Source organism: Scyliorhinus canicula, chromosome 15 (assembly GCF_902713615.1).
Source record: "Scyliorhinus canicula chromosome 15, sScyCan1.1, whole genome shotgun sequence".
Lineage (NCBI taxonomy): Eukaryota > Metazoa > Chordata > Chondrichthyes > Carcharhiniformes > Scyliorhinidae > Scyliorhinus > Scyliorhinus canicula.
The window spans coordinates 57,720,708-57,743,915 of NC_052160.1; the positions used below are offsets into that span (position 1 = coordinate 57,720,708).

A 23,208-nucleotide genomic window follows, 5' to 3' on the forward strand; every position below is an offset into this window, starting at 1 on the left:
GTGCTAACCATTGTGCCACCGTGCCGTCACTGTGAATTGACGATTAATTGACCAGCACAATCCAATCATTTTCAAAATGTTATACGGCTTTAATGGAGTAAACAGCAGAAACTGAGAGGGATTCTCCGGTCTCCGATGCCGAAATTGCATTCAGCGATCTGCCGGAGAATCCCCGTTTGCGACGAAATCGGGGGCGGTGCCGTTTTCACGATGCTCCGTCCCCTCCAAAGCATCGTACTCTAGAGCATGCCGTATCGATGGCCTCAGGAAGTTACCTGAGGCTCACCCCCGATACTCCGCCCCCCCCACCGGCCAAGTTCCCGACAGCGTGGGTCGCTCATGCTATTTTTTTCCAGGAATGTGGCATGGTGGCTGCGGACTCTGTCCAGCGCCGCCACAGTTGGGGGAGAGCCATTCCGCGGGCAGGGGGGACTTTGGCAGGGGCTGAGGAGCATTGATGAGAGTGGTCGGGGGTGGCGAGCCTGGCCAAAGGGGGTACACTATTTGGTAGGCCGAGTCCGCGCGTGGCCGGCGCTAAGCCGCCATGCGCATGCACAGTCATGGACCCGGCAATTCTCCAGTCGTATCGGCAGCTGGAGCCGGGTGCTCTATGCTGCCTGCTGGCTAGTTCTCCCCCCCCCCCCCCCCCCCCAAATCAAACGGAGGATCGGTGACCATTTTGCACTGAATTTTCGGTTGTAAAATACCACCTTTCCCACACCGGTGTCAGGTCATATCCTGAAAATCGGAGAATCCGGCCCACTGTTTCCACCAGCAGGAGGGTTAGTCACCAGAGCACACAGATTTAAAATAACTCTCAAAAGAAATAGAGGGGAGATGATGAGATTTATCTTAATGTTGTGTGTTGTTGTGCATTGCCTGAAAGGATAGTGGAAGCAGATTCAGTAGCAACTTTCAAATACTTAAAGGGAGTAAAAGTTCAGGACTCTGGGAAAAGAGCAGGGGAGTGGGACTGCATGAATAACTTTCAATGAGCTGGCATAGGCACAACGAATGGCCTCTTCTATACTGTGTGATTTTATAATTCTAACTGGCAGATTGAGTCTGCGGGGTAGCAGCACAACCTGCTTCCATGATGTAATCAGGAACCAAACATTAACAAAATTGACAAATAGTACTGGAGAAATGGTATATGTATCCTCGTGCATAAATCACAAAATACTAGCATGCAAGTTCAACAGGTAATAGGGAGGGCAAATGGAATGCTGGCCTTTATTTCACAGGGTATGGGGGGCAGCACTGTAGCACGGTCCGTGGCACTGTTGCTTCACTGCTCTAGGGTCCCAGGTTCACTTACCAGCTTGGGTTACCATCTGTGTGGAGTATGCACGTTCTCCCTGTGTCTGCATGAGTTTCCTCCGAGTGCTCTGGTTTCCTCCCACAAATCCCGAAGGACGTGCTGTTAGATGAGTTGGACATTCTGAAATTTCCCTCGGTGTACCCGAACAGGTACTGGAATGTAGTGACTAGGAGCTTTTCACAATAACTTCATTGCAGTGTTAATGTAAGCTTACTTGTGGCAATAAAGATTATTATTACAAAAAATAAAAATAGGGAAGTCCTGCTAAAACTATGCAAGGCCAATGGTTAGACTAATTGTTAGTAAAACTAACAATGGTTAGACAACACCTGGAATACTATTAACCATTTTGGTCCCCTTATCTAAGGAATTATATACTGGCATTGGGGCAGTTCAGAGAAGGTTCATGAGGTTGATCCCAGGTATTCTTAAGGGTTTTCTTAAGAGGAATTTTCTTGAGGGACTTTCTTCTGAGGAGAGGTTGAGTAGGTTGGGCCTGTACTCGTGGAAGTTTAGAAGAATGAGAGGCGACCTTATTGAGACATATAGGATTCTCAGGGGGCTTGACAGGGTAGATGCTGAGAGGTTGTTTCCCCTTGTGGAAGAGTCTAGGACCAGAGGGCATAATCTCAGAGTAAGGGGTCACCCATTTAAGCCCAGAGATGTGGAGGAATTTCTTCTCTTGGGGGTAGTGAATCTGTGGAATACTTTACCGCAGAGCGCTGTAGAGGCTGGATGGGTAGGTATACTCAAGGCTGAGATATATTTTTAATCAATAAAGGAATCAAGGGTTATGGGAATAAGATGGGAAAATGGAGTTGAGGATTGTCATTTCAGATCAGTCATGATCTCATTGAATGATGGAGCAGACAAGATGGCTGAATGGCCTACTTCGGCTCCTACGCCTTATGTAGGAGGCATATTATCATTTACTAATTTCTCCGTCGGTGAACACTTCTTTTTCTCAGTCCATGTTGACCTGTCTCTAAATACTGACCTATGTCATCAGCAGAAGAGGCCCAGCCATGATCCTGGTATAATGTATACTCTGATTATCAATCTACACATTGTTTGTGGATTCCATTTTGATTAATTTCTCCGCTCAAAGAAGCAAAAAACAGGAACTTAAATCAGATAAATAATATTGTGAGAAAATGTATTGAAGTTTGATTCCTCGTTAGAATTTCATTTTTGGATAGTGAGCCTTGTAATTAAAGAATTTCCACCCCCATTCTTTATACAGCAATTTCTCTTTGTACCTGTTTCTATCAAATGTTGCATCTCTCTAGTTTCAACAATGGTTACAAAAAACAGGAAAGGGATGGTTTTTAGACAATTTGTTCTGAAATCTTCATTTGTCAGTAAATCTTTGCATAATAAGTGGAATTACTAAGAAACTCTCTTCTGTAAATCCTTTTTTTTCTCTTTAGGGTCTCTCTGTCCCTGTCCAAGATGAGGCCATTTGTTCGGAGTGCTTTGATTTCCTCCTTGTACAGTGAGGACGATATTCAGGAAATTCTGGCCCGTGCCAATGAGCTGAACAATCTGTTGAAAGCTCCAAATGTAGCTCAGCTGATACTGGGACCCTCTGCGGACATTGCCAACCCAAGGTGGTACAAAGATACCAACGCTTCACTACCACTCACCCTGAGGACTGTCAGCAAAGTACTGCAGAGGGAGCCAGCACCAGGATTCTCTGCCTAGATTATCCTTTGGTCATAAAGATGTGTATATGTGTGTGTGTGTTTGAAAGGTATTTACTGGTGCTCAATGTCGAAAAGCCCATTACCATTAGACCGTTGTTATTTTTTAGTCATTTTTAGGCCCGATTACTATAAAATGCCTTATTTCCCTGAAGTCACTGCCCCAAACCCTGTACCCAGAAACATAGATTATAAACTCCTCCTATTTATACAGCTGGACATGAAGACGATATTAAATTCAGAGTTTTGTCCTAACTTGCTCAATATTAGTAGTGTATTCAGGCCACAAGATTCCCCCCATCTTAGAAATTTGTTGCAACAAAAGGAGCTCAGTTTTAAACTTATTAAATTCAGTGTTTAATTCTTAAAATATTACAACAACCTCAGAAAAAGAATTGCTGTTGTATTCCCTAAAGAAGAAAGCAAACGTATCGTTGTTGTTTCAAGAAGCTTGTCACTTGGTGCGTCTGATCTTGTTTCATGGCTTCCTGGAAATTGTCCCATTTGTCTGAGGACAGCCCTGAAATGTGGGAGAGTTGTGAAGGTGAAGGGCAGTTGTTCAGATGTTTAGCAGGTTACTGTTCCATTGACCTTACTTTTAGGTATGGCCTGGTTCACAATTTTTCTTATGTTGGAATCATAATTGGATGTTCTGAACTTTAAAAAAAAAAACAAATTGCAAATGTAGAGCTAAGTTTCTCAACTGTTGCTTTATATGTTCCACTGTGCGAGTACTGGGGATTCTTCTTAATGAGATACTAGAGAGGAGATCAACTAATTACTCATATCCCTTATTTCAAAGCCATATTTCAAGGAAGCAGTGGAAACTGCTTGCATTTGAAACCTTGTATATCACTGCCAACAACCCGCATGTGATTGCACATGTAGAACTGCATCAAACCCATATGGATTGAGAACTAAATCCTTGTTTTTGTGCTTGAGTGGTTAATTTACTAATGTAGTTTGAGTTTGTAAAATAACACTGACTGGTCTGGAATGCAGGTAACTGATTAATGTTGAGGCCTTTTGTAGTTTAGTACATGGAAACATTAATTAAATTGGTGATGGTGAACACTCAGAAAAATGGGAAGAATAGACTCTTTATTGATGTCAATACTGTTGGTGGCATTAAGGCGTATCCTGCCACAGTTCAATTGCTCTCTTCCTCTCTTTGCATTTAGATCCAGCTGTTCATAACATAAATGGTCTTTGTGTTGCTTCTGTAAGTGAATGTTGTGAATCCCAGGTCAGTTTTTAATTTTATTGTTTGTGTGTAATAATATGTTGTTAATTTGCACTTTATTCCTATGTCTTTAGCTCCTGATTCAAAGTATAAAAGTGGGATTAGTTAATCCTCAAGACTGATTGCTTGTATTAAGGAACCCACCAATACATTTGAAACGGTTAAGGAACTATCTGCAGATTTTGCATCATAATGGCATCTCTTGGAAGACGATGGACTACACCCCAGGTGTTCAATGTCACTTTTGTATTGAACATTGTCTGTTGTGGCTGTAGAGGACGATATATGAGTGGCAGTCCTTTGCAACTGGCACAGATGAACAGGGATGGCCTGAGGGCAACTGATGTTTTCTCCTTCTGGCGTGCTCTATTTTCCGCCATCTGGTCTTATGTCCTCTGCTTTATCCAAACCCTTCCTGACTGCTTCTCTCCAGACACTCTGGTCAGCAATGAAGGCTTCCCAGGGATCAACTCAGCTCCCAGTCTTAAAGTCTCACTCGCAAACATCCTTGTATCGCAAACGTGGGCTACCTGTTGGTCCCTTGCTGATCGCAAGCTTCCTATAGAACATATCTTTAAAAATGTGGCTTGTCATCTGTGGTGATTGTGTATCAGTGTAGATGCAATACAGCTGAGCAAGCATTAGAGGGAGCACGGGAGAGCTATAAATACACAGGGACAGGACATGACGACACACTTCACGGAAGGCAGAACTGGGAGTAGGACACAGGCAGGCAGCATTTGAGGTAGCCGTAAGTTAAGCTCTGAAGACAGAACAAATTCACAATAAAGCATCTTCTCCACCTTTGAGGCTACCTCAAATGCTGCCTGCCTGTGTGTCTGTGTCCTGCTCCCAGTTCTGCCTTCCGTGAAGTGTGTCCTCACTTCCTGTCCCTGTGTATTTATAGCTCTCCCGTGCTCCCTCTAGTGCTTTCTCAGTTGTATTGCATCTACACTGATACACAATCACCACAATCTATTTGGCTCACATGACCCAGCCAACCGAGTCACCACTGACACAGAGGACAAACCTGTTGGGCATCCTTGTACACTAGTGTACTTCCATGTTCAGCACTCTGGCCAGGAAATACCCAATGTTCGTCTGAGGCAGTGGAGATAGAAGCTGTTTTGCTGCTTTTTTTTTTGGCTTGCTTGAGTTGTCCATGCCTTGTTACTGTAAATAAGGTGCTGAGAACGTAAGCCTGGTGCAAACGGAATGTTGGATTATCAATTAGTTTGTTGTTGGTCCACTCTTGACTTTTCAACCTAATGTGGCAATCCTGGTGCTGATTTTGGCATCAAGGGACAGGTTTCTGGTAATTGTTGATTCAAAGCATGAGGTTGTCAATGTTGTTGGAAGGTGGGATCTCTACATCCTGGCCCGCAACTTGGGCCTTCATGATGCTGATTGTCAATCCAAGCTTCTTTCAAGCTCAGGCGAACCAACTGTTGCAAGTGAACTTCAGTATGGGATACCAGTGCGGCGTCATTAGTAAACAGCAGTTCACAGACTTGGACCTTAGCACACAGTCTTATTATGTTGAACAGCTTGCTGTCAGCTCTGGCATGCAGATGGACATCCTCATTTCAATCGCCAAAAGCGTATGGTAGCAACATGGAGAGAAATATGCCAAAGAGAGTTGGCATCTTAAATGCTACATCTGTGCTGGTCACCACTTTTCCTGGAATTGCTTCAGTGAGAAAATCATGTCAGTTGTTGATCGACAGACAATGTGGAACTTTCTATGAATGTGATGAATGCACAGGATAAAAATACTATTTCTAAAGAATAAAGATGGTTATTAATCCATGAAAAGTAGTGTTTATTTGCATAGAATTCTTCAGAAATTGACACATTTACACCATTTGGGCACACTTTAAAATACATTGCGAAGTACTAAAGTCATGACATTACAAAATATATTATTTGAACAGCACAGTTTTTATCAACAGAAAAATATTTAGAATGAGGGCAAAAGTAGTGTATTAATACTAAAATAAATGACTGGACTTTAAAGCTCACTTTAATGGTGTGGCTTGCTAATTTAAAAACATAGGGAAGTGTTCGTAAGCATTTCCCTTTGTACTTACTCTACAAAGCGAGTTTCAAACCCTACCATAATGCAGTTATATCCAGTTAACAGGTGGTTCCTCATTTTTTAGGAGTTATAATTTATAAGATTTAGAATGGAACCACTGTCAGAATAGCAATCTTGTAGCGCATGTAATTAAGAGTTGGAATGTAGCTTGGTGTTCAAAAGGTAAATTGTGATTTTTAAAATAATGTTACCTGTTTGTCCATATTGAATTACTGAAGTAAAATACGGCTGTGGGCGCTTTGGTTCAGCAATTCATGTGAGGTTACGCTTAAAGTGATAGGTAGAAGCTTAGTGTGTACACGTAAGGAATTGCGCATTTACACTAACACGAATATTCCCTGTTTAAAAAGGCAGTGTGTTTTGTCCTATCCACATTTAACATCAATTTTTGTTTAACCATGTAGTTTGTGAATATAATACTTCCAGGCTAGCATCCGATAAAAAAATTAATTTATTTGACCAGGAAAGAGATCATTATATATTTTTTTGTCCATATCCGTAAAGTATAATACTGCTTCCTGTAACAAAGGAGATCTGAAATGCCATAAAACAAAAACATTCAAGAATTCTGATTACAATTGTTAGTTTTGAAGAGCTAATATTATAGCCTGTTAATTTGGAATTGCTTTATGAAAACATAAAACACAGATAAAAGTTCACCATGCACAGATCAAAAGAACATTTTCAATTAAAGAACAAAATACTGAAATGCGGAGAAGACAAATGCTCAAGGCAGCAATTGTATTGGCATCACCTAGAAAATCTTAAGAATTAGTGATTTGATAACCTTGAATTGAGGACTCAATACAAGAAGACATTGTAGCCCATAATGTGTGTTGGTGTCTGAGTCAAAAGTGAAGGCCCGGGAGAGGAGGGTGCGCAAGATCCAAAACACTGCAGGATTCTCCGTTCCTGCCAATGGGATATGCCATTGTGGCCACCCCACACCACTGGAAACCTGCAGGCGCAATGGAGAGTCCTGCTGGGGGGAAATCCCGCAGGGAATGCGGAGAGGCTGCTCCTAATTGATGTGAGATTTTGGCTTTCCGTTGGTTGGTGGCTCTGCCCATCAATCAAACACCCTCACAAGATTGGTTGGGCTGGCATGGGAGAGCATGGATTTGAACGCAGCAGGTGCAGGTGTTGCTGGATACAACACAAGGCATTGGGAAGGCAAAATGTAACCAAGTCTCCAAATCTGATTAGTTCCTTTGGACTTTAACTGCTTTGTATATGTCCAGAATTCATTTGTGCAGATTCTGACATTTAAAAAGAGATCATATTTGATTCATTATTTATCCTCTCAAATTCCTCACCTATTTGGACTGATGAAATGTAATGTGTTCTTACATTCATACAGTACCCAATATGGAACCATCGAATTCCTACCGTGCAGGAGGAGGCCATTTGGCCCATCGAGTCTGCACTGACCCTCTGAGAGAGCACCCTGTCTAGGTCCACACACCCTCCCTATGCCCGTAACTTCACCTAACCACATCTTTTAGACACTTAAGGAGAAATTTAGCACGGCCAATCCACCTATCCTGCACAACTTTGGATTGTGGGAGGAAACTGGAGCACCCGGAGAAAACCCACACGGACAGGGGAGAAAGTGCAAACTCCACACAGTCATCCAAGATGATTTGATTTGATTTATTGTCATATGTACTGAAGTACAGTGAAAAGTATTTTTCTGCGGTCAAGGGAACATACACGGTACGCACATAGTCGATTTAAAAAAAACAATAATTGACAAATGGTACATCAACAAACCGTGATTGGTTACCGTGCAGAACAAGGGGCAAACAAAGCAAATACATGAGCAAGAGCAGCATAGGGCATCGTGAATAGTGTTCTTACAGGGAACAGATCAGTCCGAGGAAGAGTCATTGAGGAGTCTAGTAACTGTGGGGAAGAAGCTGTTCCTATGTCTGAATATGCGAGTCTTCAGACTTCTGTAACATCTGCCTGATGGAAAGGTCTGGAACAAGGCAAAGCCTGGGTGGGAGAAGTCTCTGATAATGCTGAATTGAACCCAGGTCCCTGGCATTGTGAGGCAGCAGTGCTTACCACTGTGCCATCATCCCATTCCGGTTCCGAGTAATTTAGAATTATATTTTGAAAGTATTTTGTTTTTAAATATCAAGTTGGACATCGCTGTTCAATGTATTTTGTGTGATCCCTGAATATCCAACTCCTGGTAGGTAACTTGGTAGGTTGACTTTATATGGACTTCAATTTGAAACCTGCAACCTCAAAAGCTCTTCTCTCACTGGAATGGTTCTCAAAACTAAATTTAAACTCTTTTTTGTTTAAAGGAAGCATAGTTGCTGATATTATTTTATTCACATGGAGGGTTTGTGTTACAGAAGCGTTTTATAGAAAACAAGCAGTGGTACCCAGGCCATTGTTTAATGAATAATGCATTCCCTTTTGAAGCTGTGTTACAGTCAGATTTCTATCCGATGTAGTAGTTCACTTTTTAGATTCTGTAGTGTCTGGCTCTGTGGAAAGATGATTCTTGACTCCAAATTACAATGGTTAAATCTCACAAATGACAGGTGGACTGCCATTCACCATCTTTTGAGTCCGAGGATATGAAGTGAAAGATTTAGCTGTTTAAATGATTTCTGGAAACACCTTTAGAAGTTACATAATGTGGACCCGGAAACAGGAGAAGTACCAGGGCCCAAGATTTCGCTCTCCAGGCTTGATCTGAGTTTGTGTTTAATCTGTAAACAGTGCCTCTGGAAAGAATGGAATATTTAATGGCTTCATGTTGTAGCATTGATTTTTAATCGTTTCAGGCCTTTCATATTCCGTAATAAATTCCGTAATTAATTATCTCTTATAATTTGCTAACACTTATCATTGTTCAGCATCTATCAATCAATGGCCGATGTCACTGAAAATGCCAGATGCTGACCCACATTTTTTTATATGCTTTCATGGGATGTGGGTTTCGCTAGCTGAGCCAGCATTTATCACCCAGCCCTAATTGCCAAAACCTCAGCAGTCCCTGTGGTGTTGGTGCACCCACAGTGCTGTTAGGGAAGGAGTTCCAGGACTTTGACCCAGCAAGGCAATTTCAATTCCAATGTTTTAAAGACACCCTCCGAACATGCAGTTCAAAGGAGTTTGGGAATGGAAGGAATTGGAAATATAACTCAAGAAGGTCAGCTTTGACAAAGGGTCATCTGGACTCAACGTTAGCTCTTTTCTCTCCTTACAGATGCTGCCAGACCGGCTGAGATTTTCCAGCATTTTCTCTCTTTGGGTTCAAGAAGGTCAAGGGTTGCCTTAGTTCATTGACCTCCCTGGATGTTCTGCTGGAGGCTGTGAGGAGCTGGAGGATGAGCTGGTTCATACAGAAGGGAGGAATAAAACTCAGCTGGGGCCTAGAAGATAGCAGAAGAGGTCAGCAACAGGGTCCTGGTGCTATGCTGCAAAATACATTCTGAGAAGTGGTTCAATCCCCTTTGCTGTCCTGTTTAGATCAGATTAATGGTAAACTCACTAATGTGCTTGTGTGTACCATCCCAACACGTTCAATCGTACCTTCTCAAGCCAACTCTAGTACATCACTCCTCATGCTAATCGGCCTTGCACACTCATCTGTGTACTTTCTCGTGTTCCCATCTGCCTAACAACCACTGATACCCTCCTCCTTATGCCAAGTCATACCTCTCCTTCATAGTCACCCTCAATGAACACTCTCCTTCCATCTGTTCAACATTCTCTTTCTGGTGTCCGCTTTCCTTACTTAAAGAAGAGAGCACAGAATATGAGGAGGAGTGTAAAGTAAGTAGAAGTAGCCCTCCGCAGACCTCACCGCTAACAATTGCAGAGGAAGAGGTGCTGGAAATCAGTGAAGCTTTGACATGTCTGGGTGTTGGAGCTGGGGGGGGTCTCACAACTACAAGATGATAGAATGAAAATCTCAACCATATTGCATATAACACTTGATTATACAGAAAGTGATACATGAGCATGTGCACAGTGTTAACATTGCATTTTTTAACTTTGATAGTACTCTTTTGTGTCTTTTATCTCCTGTGAAGGGCTTTCGCCCCCCCCCCCCCAAAAGAGGTAGACCAGCTGACTGATAACACAGTCCTCAGGTGGTCAATCCCTGTGGGTATGTTATCATAGGACTCCTGCAGAAGACATATCAGCTTGGATACTCACGGGCACATCTGTTTTAATTTTTTTAATGTGATGTGGCTATCGCTAACAAGGACAGCATTAATTGCCCATCCCCAACTGGCCTTAAAAAATGATTGTGAATCACCTTGAATCGCTGCAGTTCCTGTGGTGTAGGAACAGCCATAGGGCTGTGTTCAGGAGGAAGTCAAGAAGGATTTTGACCCAGTGACGATAAAGAAACAGCAACATGGTTCCACGTCAGCATGGTTGTGAAATGGAAGGAAACTTACAGGCGGTGGTGCTTCCATGTTCCTGCTGCCATGTTCTAGGTGGTAAGGGTCAAAAGAAGCAATGCCAAGTTGCTGCTGTGCATTTTGTTGTTGGTACACACTGCTGCCACTATGCGCAGGTGCTGGATGGGGTGTCTTTCAAGCAGGCCGTGTTCACCTGGATGGTGTTGAGCTCCAAGTGTTGGAGCTACACCTATCCAGGCAAGTGTAGAGCATTCCATCATATTCTTGATGTGTGGTTCACAGATGGGGTTGAGACTGGGAAGTCAGGAGCTAAGTTACTCGCCACAGAATTCCCAGCCTCTGATCTGCCCTTTAGCTGCAGTATTGATGTGACCAGTCCAGTTAAGTTTTTAGTCAATGGTAAACTCCAAGCTATTGATGGTGGGATTTTCAGTAAGGTTACAATTTTCAATGTCAAGGGAAGATGGTTAGATTCTCTCTTATTGGAGATGGTCATTACCTTGCACGCGAGTTACATAAGTTTTACTTGCCATTTATCAGCGCAAGCCTAAATATTGTTCAGATCTTGCTGCTTGCGAGCATAGACTGCTTCAGTATCTGACTAGTTATGAATGGTACTGACGTTATGATGGAAGGAAGATATCAATGAAACAACTGAAGAAGAGTTGGACTAAGGATTTGCCTTGAAATCAAGGGCAGAGAAGGATGTCGCAGAGAGAAGGGAGGAGGGCTCGCCTTAAAATGCTCTCCCGCAAGCAGATCTCCCAAGAACACCAGTCCTGCCTTGGGATGAGCCAAGAGCAATGTCTCAGAGGAGACTTTGCTTCACTAAGAAGGTAGTGCCGAGTCATGTAACCCCCTTCGAGAAGGAGTGGAGCTTAAAACCAGGGTGAATATAGCCCACTCAGTGACTACAACGATCACTGTCGCTGTTTTGTGCTTACCAGTTCCTTAAAAAAAATTTTTTTTAAATTTAGAGTACCCAATTCATTCTTTCCAATTAAGGGGCAATTTAACCTGGCTAATCCACCTACCCTTCACATCTTTGGGTTGGGGGGGGGCGAAACACACCAACATGGGGAGAATGTGAAAACTCCACACCAATAGTGACCCAGAGCCGGGGTCAAACCTGGGATCTTGACGCCATGAGGCAGCAGCGCTAACCACTATGCCACCGTGCTGCCCCAGTTCCTTCAAATTAAGGAAACCTGGAGGCATTGTCGCAGCACAACGACCATTTCACCTCAATAGGTGAGGAGCTGCGGAAGATGGCAGAGATTAACAGTAAGAAGTCTTACAATACCAGGTTAAAATCCAACAGGTTTGTTTCAAACACGAGCTTTCGGAGCGCAGCTCCTTCTTCAGGTGACTGGAGAGGTATGATCCAGAAACATTTATATAGACAAAGTCAGCGATGCCGGACAATCCTTGGAATGCGAGAATTTGCAGGTAATCAATCATTACAGATCCAGAGAGAGGGATAATCACAGGTTAAAGAGGTGTGAATTGTCTCAAGCCAGAACAGTTGGTGGAATTTTGCAAGTCCAGGCCAGATGGTAGGGAGTGGATGTAATGCGGCATGAATCCAAGATCCCGGTTGAGGCCGCAGTCATGCGTGCGGAACTTAGCTATAGGTTTTTGCTCGGCAATTCTGCGTTGTCGCGTGTCCTGAAGGCCGCCTTGAAGAACGCTTACCCGGAGATCAGAGGCTAAATGCCCTTGACTGCTGAAGTGTTCCCCGACTGGAAGGGAACATTCCTGCCTGGTGATTGTCGCACGATGCCCGTTCATTCGTTGTCGCAGTGTCTGCATGGTCTCGCCAATGTACCACGCTTCGGGGCATCCTTTCCTGCAGCGTATGAGGTAGACTACATTGGTCGAGTCGCATGAGTATGTGTCGCGTACCTGGTGGGTGGTGTTTCCACGTGTAATGGTGGTATCCAAGTCGATGATCTGGCATGTCTTGCAGAGATTGCCCTGGCAGGGTTGTGTGGTGTTGTGGTCGCTGTTCTGAATGCTGGGTAATTTGCTGCAAACAATGGTTTGTTTGAGGTTGCGCGGTTGTTTGAAGGCCAGTAGTGGGGGTTTGGGGATGACCTTGGCAAGATGTTCATCTTCATTGATGATGTGTTGAAGGCTGCGAAGAAGATGTCGTAGTTTCTAGGTGGGAGAAGTGGGATGGAAACGGTATACGTATATACCAGGACTTGACAACGGAGCTGGCATGAAGCTAGGCAGCCCTCGGTCGAGCTAAGACTGCGGTGTATAAACTCAATATGCAGTTTGTTGTGGTCTACCCGGTAAAGCTGAGGGTCACACGCAATGGCAGGGACTACTACTTTGAGATGGCAGCGGAGTCGTTCATGAAGGCAAAAAGGCCTGGGACTGGATAGAATTTGGACTTTGATGGTTTCTGACGGGGTTTTTCCCTTTTTTGTGTTGTACTTTCCCGTTATGGCTGTTATGGTTAACTGTTTGTAATAGATGTTTGGCGTGGGGGGGTTTGGGAGGGTTGGTGGGGATTTATGGTTGTTCAGTTTAGGGGTTTGATTGAATGTGGGGTGTTTGGAGAGGGTGGGTGTGGAAGATTTTGGAGTTGGTGTGTTATTGTTATGTGGGCGAGGGGGCTCTGGCTGGGGCCACCGTGCTACCCAAATGTAATATTGGCTAGTGAATGAGGGAACCTCTGGAAACCTCTTATAGGCAGGTTTCAATTGGCCTTCGATGTGTGAATGGTTGGGGGATGGGGACGATACTGCGTAAAGTATTTTCGAGAGGAAGTGGTGGAGGTGTTTCTGGGAAGGAGGGGGGGGGAGTGGTGGGGGATGACTTTGACGAGGCTGGGGCTGGATCTCGGCTGCTAGGCAGGGCCTGGGAGGATGATCATGGTGTGGAGCTGAGAGACACGGTTGGATGGTGATGCGGAACATTCGAGGATTGGGGGGACCGATGAAGTGAGTATGAGTTTTCCCGCACTGAAAGGGCCTGAAGCAGACTTGGTGCTGTTACAGGAGACCCATCTACGGGCTGAAGAAGGGTTGTGTGAGTCAGGTGTTCCATTTGGGCTTCGACAGTAGGGTCCGGGGCTTGGCGGTACTGGTGGGTGAACGGGTGAGATTCCAAATGGTGGACCGGGGGGGCAGATATGTGATAGTGACGGGGCTGTTGGAAGGGAGGCTAGTGGTGCTGGTTCATGTTTATGCTCCAAATTTGGACAACACTGGGTTTGTGAGGAAAATGCTGGAGCCATACCAGACTTGGATACTCACCAGTTGATATTTGATGGGGGGGGGGGGAGGAATTGGAATATGGCGTTGGACTCGAAGGTAGACAGGTCCCGGACGCACTTGCTGGTCCCTTGGACGGGGGGGGATATTAGCTGGGTTCATGAAGGAGATGGGAGGGGTGGACCCGTGGAGGTTTTTACATTCGCGGGAAAGGGAGTATTTGGGGGTTTTTTTTGCTGGTGCATAAGGTGTACTCCGGGATCGACTTTTTTTGTGGTGGGGAAGCTGCTGCTAGCTGGGGTAAAGAGGACAGAGTGCCCGAAGATCGTAATATTGGACCATGCTTTGTTCTGGCTGGATGTGGTCTTGGGGAAGAGTCCAGCTCAGAGGTCAGCCTGGAGGTTGGATGTCGGTCTGTTGGCAGAACACGTTTTTTTTGCTTTAAGTTGGGGAAGGAGTATGTGGAATTTAACCGAAACGGGGAGGTCTCATTGTCAGGGATTTGGGAGGCATGATGGCGGTAGTGAGGGGTGAGGTTATCTCATTCAAGGCGAAGATGGATCGGGAGGTGGGGGAGGAACGGCAGTGGTTGATAGAGGAGATTTTGGAGATAAATGGAAGATTCGGAGCCGGGACTGTTGGTGAGGAGGAAGGAGTTGCAGGCAAAGTTTGATCTTCTATCCATGGGGAGGGCGGTCCGGCAGTTGAAGGGAGGATGGGGGGTGGTTAATGAGTATGGTAGAAGGCCAGTCAACTGCTGGTGGGCTGGCTCTGCCAGCAGGCCACAACGAGGGAGATCATGTGGATTAAGGATGGAATGGGTGGGTCGCTGGTGGCGGCAAAGCAGGTGAATAAGGTGTCTGAGCACTTTTATAGGGGCTTGTATAAGTCGGAGCCGCTGGAGGATGAGTTGGCGATAAGGGAATTTCTGGAGCAACTGGAATATCTGGAGGTGGGAGAGGAGGAGGGGACCGGATTGGAGGAACTAATAGGGGTGGAGGAAGTGTAGGTAGCGATGAGGAAGATGCAGTCAGGCATGGAACCGGGGCCGGAAGGGTTCCCGGTGCAATTTTCTAATTGCAAGGATAGGTTGGCACTGCTGATGGTAGAAATGTTTGAGGACGCGATGGTAAGGGGAGTGTTGCCGGAGACAGTGAGGCAGGCATCCATCTCATTATTACTTAAAAAGGAGACGCATCCGGTAAAGTGTACAGGCCCATTTCGCTACTGAACGTGGACGTTAAGATATTGGCGAAGGTATTGGTGGAGTGCCTTCCTAAGATGGTGCATGAGGATCTGATGGGGTTCGTCAAGGGCAGACAGCTGTTGGATTGTGCGGTGACTGTGAAACATGGTGCATTCTCCAGCAGAGGGAATGGAGCTGGAGTGGTAGTGGCATTGGATGCGGAGAAGGTGTTTGACGGATTGGAGTGATTTTGTTTGCGGTGCTGGAGAAGTTTGGGATTGGACCTAAGTTTGTGGCATGGGTGAAATTATTATACAAGGGTCAAACAGCATGTGTGCAGGCGAACCAAATGAATTTGGGATACTTTCCACTATTTCATGGAATGAGACAGGGATGTCCCATGTCCCCTCTTCTGTTTACCCTGGTGATTGAGCCCTTGGCCATTGCGCTGAGGGCTCGGACTTGTTTAAGGGGTTAGTGTGGGGGCAGAGCATAGGGTCTCTGTACGCTGACGATTTGCTGCTGTATATCTCGGACCCGGGCTCATCAGTGAGGGACATAATGGAGTTGTTAAGGAAATTTGGGGCGTTTTTGGGTACAAGTTAAATTTCGGGTAGAGCGAATATTTTGTGATGTCTTCTCCAGGTGCAGGTGTGGGAGTGGGGGTTTGCCATTCCGGGTAGCGACAACTCATTTTAGGTATTTGGGGGCGCAGGAGGCGTGGGATTGGGCATGACTTCACAAACTGAATTTCACAAGCCTGATCAGGAGGGTGAAGGAGGACTTGGTGCGATGGAATAATCTCCCCTTGTCGCTGGCAGGTCGGGTGCAGGCAGTAAAAATTAACATTCTGCCAAGGTTCTTCTTTCTGTTCCAGTGTCTGCTGGTCTTTATGCCAAAGTCATTCTTTCAAGGTGTGGAAAGGCTGCTCTTGTCGTTTGTGTGGGAAGTGAGGGTGACCAGGATAAGGAAGGTAGTGCTCCAAAGGGGGCGGCAGATGGGGGGATTTGGCTCTTCCACACTTATTATTCCACACGCATTATTGGGCGACGAATGCAGAGAAGGTGCAAGGCTGGAGTAGAGAGACGGAGGTTTTGTGGGTTAGGATGGAGGCGGGTTCTGTTAAAGATCGGGATTGGTGGGCGCTGACAAGGGTGCCGCTACCATTCACCCCGGGGAAGTACTTGGGTAGCCCTGTGGTGGTAGCGACGCTGAAGATTTGGGGGCAATTCCAACAGCACTTCAAGATGAGGGCAGGGTCGAGGGTGATGCCAATAAGAGGATGGATGTGAGGTTCCGGGGATGGGAGGAGAAAGGAGTGAAAGAGATGAAGGATCTGTTTTTGGATGGGCGGTTCGCAGGTTTGGAGGAGTTTGGGGTGAAGTATGGGCTCCTGCATGGGGTTTAGGTGTAGGCCGATGTGGAATTTTGCAAGAAAGCGTTTCCCGAGCTTTCCGGTGCCACTGTCCACCTCGTTGTTGTAGAAAACGCTGTTTATGGGTGGGACTGGAGCGTGGGGTATTTTCGCTGATCTATGATAGCATTATGGAGGAGACAAAGGAGTTCATGGAAAGGATTAAGACCAAATGTGAGGACGAGTTGCGGATGGTGTTGGAGGAAGGGCTATAGTGCGAGGCTGGGATTGATTCAATTAAAAGTGGTGTATAGGGCTCACTTAACGAAGGCGAGGATGAGCCGGCTGTTTGAGGGGGTGGAGGATATCTGGGAGCGGTGTGGGAGGGGCCCAGCCAACCACGCCCATATGTTCTGGTCCTGCCTGAAGTTGGAGAGATTTTGGCGGTCGATTTTCAGCACCATGACAGGTTCTACATGTGGATTTGGAGCCGGGTTCCTTGGAGACCATATTTGTGGTGTCAGACCTTCCGGAACTGCAGACGCTTGCGGGGGCAGATGTTTTAGCATTCGCCTCGTCCATCACTCGAAGGCAGGTTCTGTTGGGTCAGAGGTCAGCTTCTCCCCCCTGTGCCTCGGTGTGGCTGGGGGATCTAATGGAACTCTTGTATTTGTAGGAGGTGAAATTTGTTCTGAGAGGGGCAGATGAGGAGGGTTCCACCAGAGATCGTACATTTTGGGAATCTGGTTGCTGTCGGGGTTTGGGGGGGGGGGGGGGGGGGGGGGGGGTTTAGGTTGTTTGTGTGTTGTGAAAATGTTGAAAACTTGAATAAAATATTTTTCAAAAAAAAAGAAAACTTAGGAGTACCTTGTTTTTTCATCATGAGTCATCATGACTGCTGCACAGGGCAGACATATGATGCCACTTTTAACAATGCAGCACTTTCTCAGTCGGCAATGAAATGTCAGCCTAGATTCAGTGTTCAATTCCTGGTAAGGTTTGAACTCAATCCTCTGACTTAGTGGTGAGTCAATTAAGCCAAACTCAGATGAATGAGTGGCAAAGAAATTATTTTAACTGTCACTCAAAATATCTGTTTTCAAAACAAATATTTAACATTTCTGATTTTTTTTTGAACAGGTAGAAAGAATATTTTTACAATTCAAAATGAGCACACACACAGCTACATCTATCGCTGAATTTCTGACATACAGTATTCCCATTATAGAAAAATCCCAAGACACCAAAACCAGTAGTATTCATTGAAAAAGGGCTTATTGTGGTTAGAGTTGCAGATCATAATGGATTAAGTTCAAGCTTGAAGGGAAAATGAACTTTATCTCAAATAAGGCCTTAATAGTAATCCTCAGTGGTTCGCACTGCAGCCTCATGCCGCTGAGGACCCGGGTTCGATCCCGGCCCTGGGTCACTGTCCGTGTGGAGTTTGCACATTCTCCTTGTGCCTGCGTGGGTCTCACCCCCACAACCCAAAGATGTGCAGGCTAGGTGGATTGGCCACACTAAATTGCCCCTTAAGTGGAAAATAAACAGTAATCCTCAATATAAATTCGAGTGATAGGCAGATATATATCAATTCCAACACTGGACAGCTGGTTGCTCTGCAGCTGTTTAAATTAATTACAACATTTACTGCTAATTGAGATATTAATTTACTGATTATCTTGTCTTTCTGTCAGGGGACATAGGTTGGTGTAATAGTAACATACATCGATCATTTCTATGGAATACCACTGGGGCACAATTTGCTATTTTAGCGTAATTCCTTCTTAATAAATCGGTGGGGCATTTAGTAACAGCACTGAGACACTTTTCCCCTTTGGCTCTGACTGACTGAAGTTCCATTTAAGTTCTGACAGGAATTTACACCTCATCGGTTCCACATTATGGTTTTTAGTACATGGTAATGTGAAGTAATGAGGTTAAATTAATTAAAATATGTAATCCAACCAGAATAGACCTGTTTCACAGGTGCTGATCATCAGTATGCTGTGATATTTTTACATCTTTAATCTGGCATCAATTTCCTCAGTAATTGGAGTTTTTGTTACTGTACAATGATTGATCAGCACAGCCCAGATCTGGCACTTGCCCTTATCAGTTACCTTGCAGTAAAAATCCTGGACGCCCATCCCAGAGTTGATCTCTTTATCAGTTAACTCTGGATTTAGTTGTGATACCTGCACTGAAATTACTGTTCAGATAGGGAAAAATATTTTACGTAGCTGCCAGTTTTGAAAACTGATGAGGTTGAAACTCCACTGCTCAAAGTCCTTGGTAGATTTTGGCTGGGATGGTTTCAAACATTTGACAGGGAATCGACAAGCTATTTAATTCTTTCCCCATGTTTGTTTCTGTTGTGGAATCAGGAGACATCTAAAACAGGCTGTTGCTTCACTTATCACAATCAAATTCTACCCCCCTGTTTCAAAATAAACCATCTGGATCAGATCAAACAAACAGAATACCGCTGGAGCACAATTTGTTATCTGGCTTTGTAAGTACTGAAGACTTGTACTCCAGAATTTGTCGCACCCCTAACTAAGCTGTTGAAGTACAGCTACAACACTGGCATCTACCCAGCGATGTGAAAAATTGTCCAGGCGTGTCCTGTACACAAGAACAGGACAATTCCAACCCAGCCAATTACCGCCCTATCAGTCTACTCTCCATCATCAACAAAGTGATGGAAGGAGTCATTAACAGTGCAATCAAGCAGCACTTACTCAGCAATAACCTGCTCACGGACGCTCAGTTTGGGTTCCACCAGGGTCACTCAGATTTTGGCCTTATTACAGCCTTGGTTCAAACATAGACAAAAGAGCTGAATGCCAGAGGTGAGGTGAGAGTGACTGCCCTTGACATCAAGGAAGCATTTGACCGTGCATGGCATCAAGGAGCCCTAGCTAAACTAGAGTCAATGGGAATCAAGGGGAAAACTTAGTTGGTTCTGGTTGGAGTAATATCTGGCACAAAGGAAGATGGTTGGAGTTCAATCATCTCAACTCCAGGACATCACTGCAGGAGTTCCTCAGGGAAGTGTCCTAGGCCCAACCATCTTCAGCTGCTTCATCAATGACCTCTCTTCCATCATAAGGTCAGAAGTGGGAATGTTTGCGGATGACTGCACAGTGTTCAGCATCATTCGTGACTCCTCAGATAATGAAGCAGTCCATGTCCAAATGCAGCAAGACCTGGACAATATCCAGGCTTGGGCTGAGAAGTGGCAAGTTACATTCGCGCCACACAAGTGCCAGGCAATGACCATCTACAAGAGAAGATCTAACCACCACCCCTTGACATTCAATGGCATTACCATTGCTGAATCCCCCACAATCAACATCCGGGGGTTACCACTGATCAGAAACTGGACTAGCCACATTAATACTGTGGCTACCAGGACAGTTCAAAGGCTAGGAATCCGACGGCGAGTAACTCGCCTCCTGACTCCACAAAGCCTGTCCACCATCTTCACGGCATAAGTCAGGAGTGTAATGGAATAGTCTCCACTTGCCAGCTCCAACAACACTGAAGAAACTCAACACTATGCAGGACAAAGCAGTCTGCCTGCTTGCTCCCCCTTCCACAAACATTCAAACCCTCCAACGCCGATGAACAGTGGCAGCCATGTGTACCATCTACAAGATGTACTGCAGTAACAAGGTTACTTAAAAATACCTTCCAAACCCATGACCACTACCATCTAGACAAGGACAAGAGCAGCAGATACCTGGGAACCCCACCACCTGGAGGTTCCCCTCCAAGTCACTCACCACCCCGACTTGGAAGTATATCGCCGTTCCTTCACTGTCGCTGGGGCAACATCCTGGAACTCCCTTCCTAACAGCACTGTGGATGTACCTATATCTCGAGGACTGCAGCGGCTCAAGAAGGCATCTCACTATCACCTTCTGAAGGGCAACTAGGGATGGGCAATAAATGTTGGTCTAACCAGCGATGCCCACATCCCGTAAATGAATTTTTAAAAAATGGGTGTGCATCAAAATGATGTGATATACCTAATGCTCTGAAGTATCAGCCTATGCTATGTATTCAAGTCCTTTCATGGGGCTTAAAGCCCTTTTGACTTAAGTCAGTGCTATCATTGAACCAAACTAATACGACTGTAAAGGGAAAGTCGCCATAGTCCCAGATGACCATAGGCTGCTTTCCTCTTTGAGGGGGCGAGCTGACCAGTAGTGATTTAACTTGAGGTTCACCACACCTCAGGCGAGGGGCAAGGTTGCGAAGGTGGGGCCTTTATGAATAATCTCAACCAATACTACTGTAGTCCTTAATGAGTTAAGTATTAAATTGTCAGGTTTCATCAAAGGTCATTTTTTCTTCATTTCCTATTCAGTAACTGGCCGCTCTTTTGGCTACGATATCATATTCAACCAAACGAGATGATGACACAGAAACGCTGGCAATGAAATGCCCCATGCTCTTCCTCAATTTATGAAGAGTAGTTTTAAAGAATGGGAATGTTCACTGGGTCCCTCAATTTTATTGAGATTTCAGGTTGATCAATTTTATAGTATCACTGTGCTTAGATGGTGGTGGTATATTCACAACTCCGCTTCGATAGTGAAAAAGTGAATCTGTGGCTAAATAATTTTTATCATGAATAAAACTATCATGAAGGATGTGAGCTAATTTTCAGCATTTCATGGCTGCTTTCTTAATCCTTGGATTAAAGAACCCAATTTAGACAAGAGTGTGATGGTCATGAGAAAGGTTGTGTTCATGATTTTAACACTCCTAAAGACTGAGCTTAGAAGGTGAAGCTCTTATGCAACTTTACTGCCATTTACAATTCACTTGATTTAATTCTATAAGACGGATCTGAACAGCTGTCATAGATGGATTGATCTGTGAGTTGTTGCTCATTTAGATGCGAGGGAATCAAGAAGACATAAACAAAGTTTAAAGATAGCTGTCTGTTCACCGGTTCAGTGAATGTCGATTAACAAGATGATGCACTGATCTTCTCAGCAATGAGGAAGTTTGACTTGGCAACAAGAAATCTTGGTCTCTCGCCTGCTGATCGGATCAGGTTAACTGCACTGCAATCAGAAGCAAGAAGTTAGCACATCAGTGAGGAACCCTGAGTTATCAACTTGGAGTAACCCTAATGTTAGGAATGTAAGTGTGATCTAAAAATGCACAATGCTGCAAAGTCACCCTGTGAGTGCAATGTGTAACTTCTGGTTAGTACAGTGCTGATGCCTTGTTAGGACTTTAGTAACCACCTTGAGTATCATTCACACACCAATTTGTAGCATCACCAAATTCAGGTCTTATGCTCTGAACAACCTGTCTTAATGTGTCTTCTGGAATAATTAAAAAGGACATCTCATCTCACTTCCAAATTATTTGAAAAATAAGCAATAGTTATCAGTTGTTAACTTCACAATTGATTTTGGAACTCACTACCAAATCCAATTTTGGTTATTTTAAAATGTTCTGTCAAAATTTGCTGAGAGACTGTTCCATGTTGAAACTTTGCATCTCAACCAACTAGTGGAGAATTCAAAGACGACATTATGTTACGGATTCAATATTTCATTTTGGAAATGTGTATGTGTGCTTTTCTTTAAGTGTGTTGACAAGAGGGTCCAGTAACACAAATTAAAACTACCCCAGGTCACAGTGATATCTCTGAGGAAGGTATTAAGACTTTATTTTGTTGCAAGTTAGAGTTTATCTCCGGTGGGGGAGGGAGTATCAGTAAGAGACGTAGAAGGTGCTTTAATGGGTGGATTTGCTGAGGGACAGGTGGAAGAAAATGTTTATATTTCATTTCACCAGAAATAAATTAAAGCTCAACAATTACCGGTCATAGTCTGCCCCAATTAAGCTGGTTCCATTTATTGCCAGGATTCTGTCACCAATCCCGAGTCTTCCATCGCAAGCTGCAGGGCTGTCGGGTAATAAGGTTCTGATATAGATCCCAGGACAATTTAACGTTGTATGCTGCAAAAGAGTTGGGCATAAGGATATAAAAGCCATCATACCTGTCCCTGCTCAGCACATTGATTAGTGCATCAAGTACTTTCCAATACTTGGGCTGAACATTAGATTCATGAGGCTGTGAAACAATAATCTCAACCGCTAAGCATTAATATAATCAAGGATTTATGCAAACAATGGTGGTTCACTTCATGCTACACAAACCAGATTTAATGGTAAAATAAATAACATGGAACATTCTGACTTTTACATCATTGTGAAATTACAGATATTTTTGTCAGCTCATAAGGACAATTGGTTCAAACTAACAGTTAATTATATGTTATACACTTTGACTATTGTACCAGTATTCATTGGTGTGCATAAATACGACGTTTTTGCTATTATTGAATGATATATGATTTATCTCACTCACCAGCCCATCAATCAGTCCCATTCCTAAGCCAATGGGCCCTCTGTCCAGCTCCACCACAAAAACAGAACATGAATCATCTTCTCCCGAACTCAGGCTGGAAGATGTTGGTGTTGCCAAGTCGTAGGCTCTTCCTGTTTGAAAATAAATTCAAGCATTCACCTGGTATTAGGCAATGTTTATAAACCACTTTTACACCCTATAGATAAAACGGTCTTCATTTGACTCTGGGAAAGGTACATTATTCTGAATGCTAATTTGCTCAGGATTAAA

The 23,208-nt window shown here is 44.4% G+C and overlaps 2 protein-coding genes across 3 annotated transcripts in view; one reads left to right on the plus strand and one right to left on the minus strand.

Annotated features, from left to right (window-relative positions):
- Positions 1-4,922, plus strand: part of ap5z1 (adaptor related protein complex 5 subunit zeta 1) — a 91,542-nt gene extending 86,620 nt beyond the window's left edge. Inside the window, exons 17-18 of one of the 2 annotated variants that reach the window (XM_038820150.1) lie at positions 2,752-3,074; positions 4,342-4,922. In XM_038820150.1, coding sequence (XP_038676078.1) covers positions 2,752-3,025 — 274 coding nt within the window. In that variant the 3' untranslated portion in view covers positions 3,026-3,074; positions 4,342-4,922. Of the gene's footprint in view, positions 1-2,751; positions 4,109-4,341 lie in introns of those variants that run through there. The other variant, XM_038820149.1, reaches the window with a different exon arrangement.
- Positions 4,923-21,394: 16,472 nt separating this feature from the next.
- radil (Ras association and DIL domains) overlaps positions 21,395-23,208 on the minus strand; it is a 192,916-nt gene continuing 191,102 nt past the window's right edge. The window contains exons 13-15 of the mRNA XM_038821032.1: positions 22,939-23,069; positions 22,387-22,526; positions 21,395-21,616 (exon numbers count right to left, since the gene is read on the minus strand). Coding sequence (XP_038676960.1) covers positions 21,517-21,616; positions 22,387-22,526; positions 22,939-23,069 — 371 coding nt within the window. The 3' untranslated portion in view covers positions 21,395-21,516. The remainder of the gene's footprint in view (positions 21,617-22,386; positions 22,527-22,938; positions 23,070-23,208) is intronic.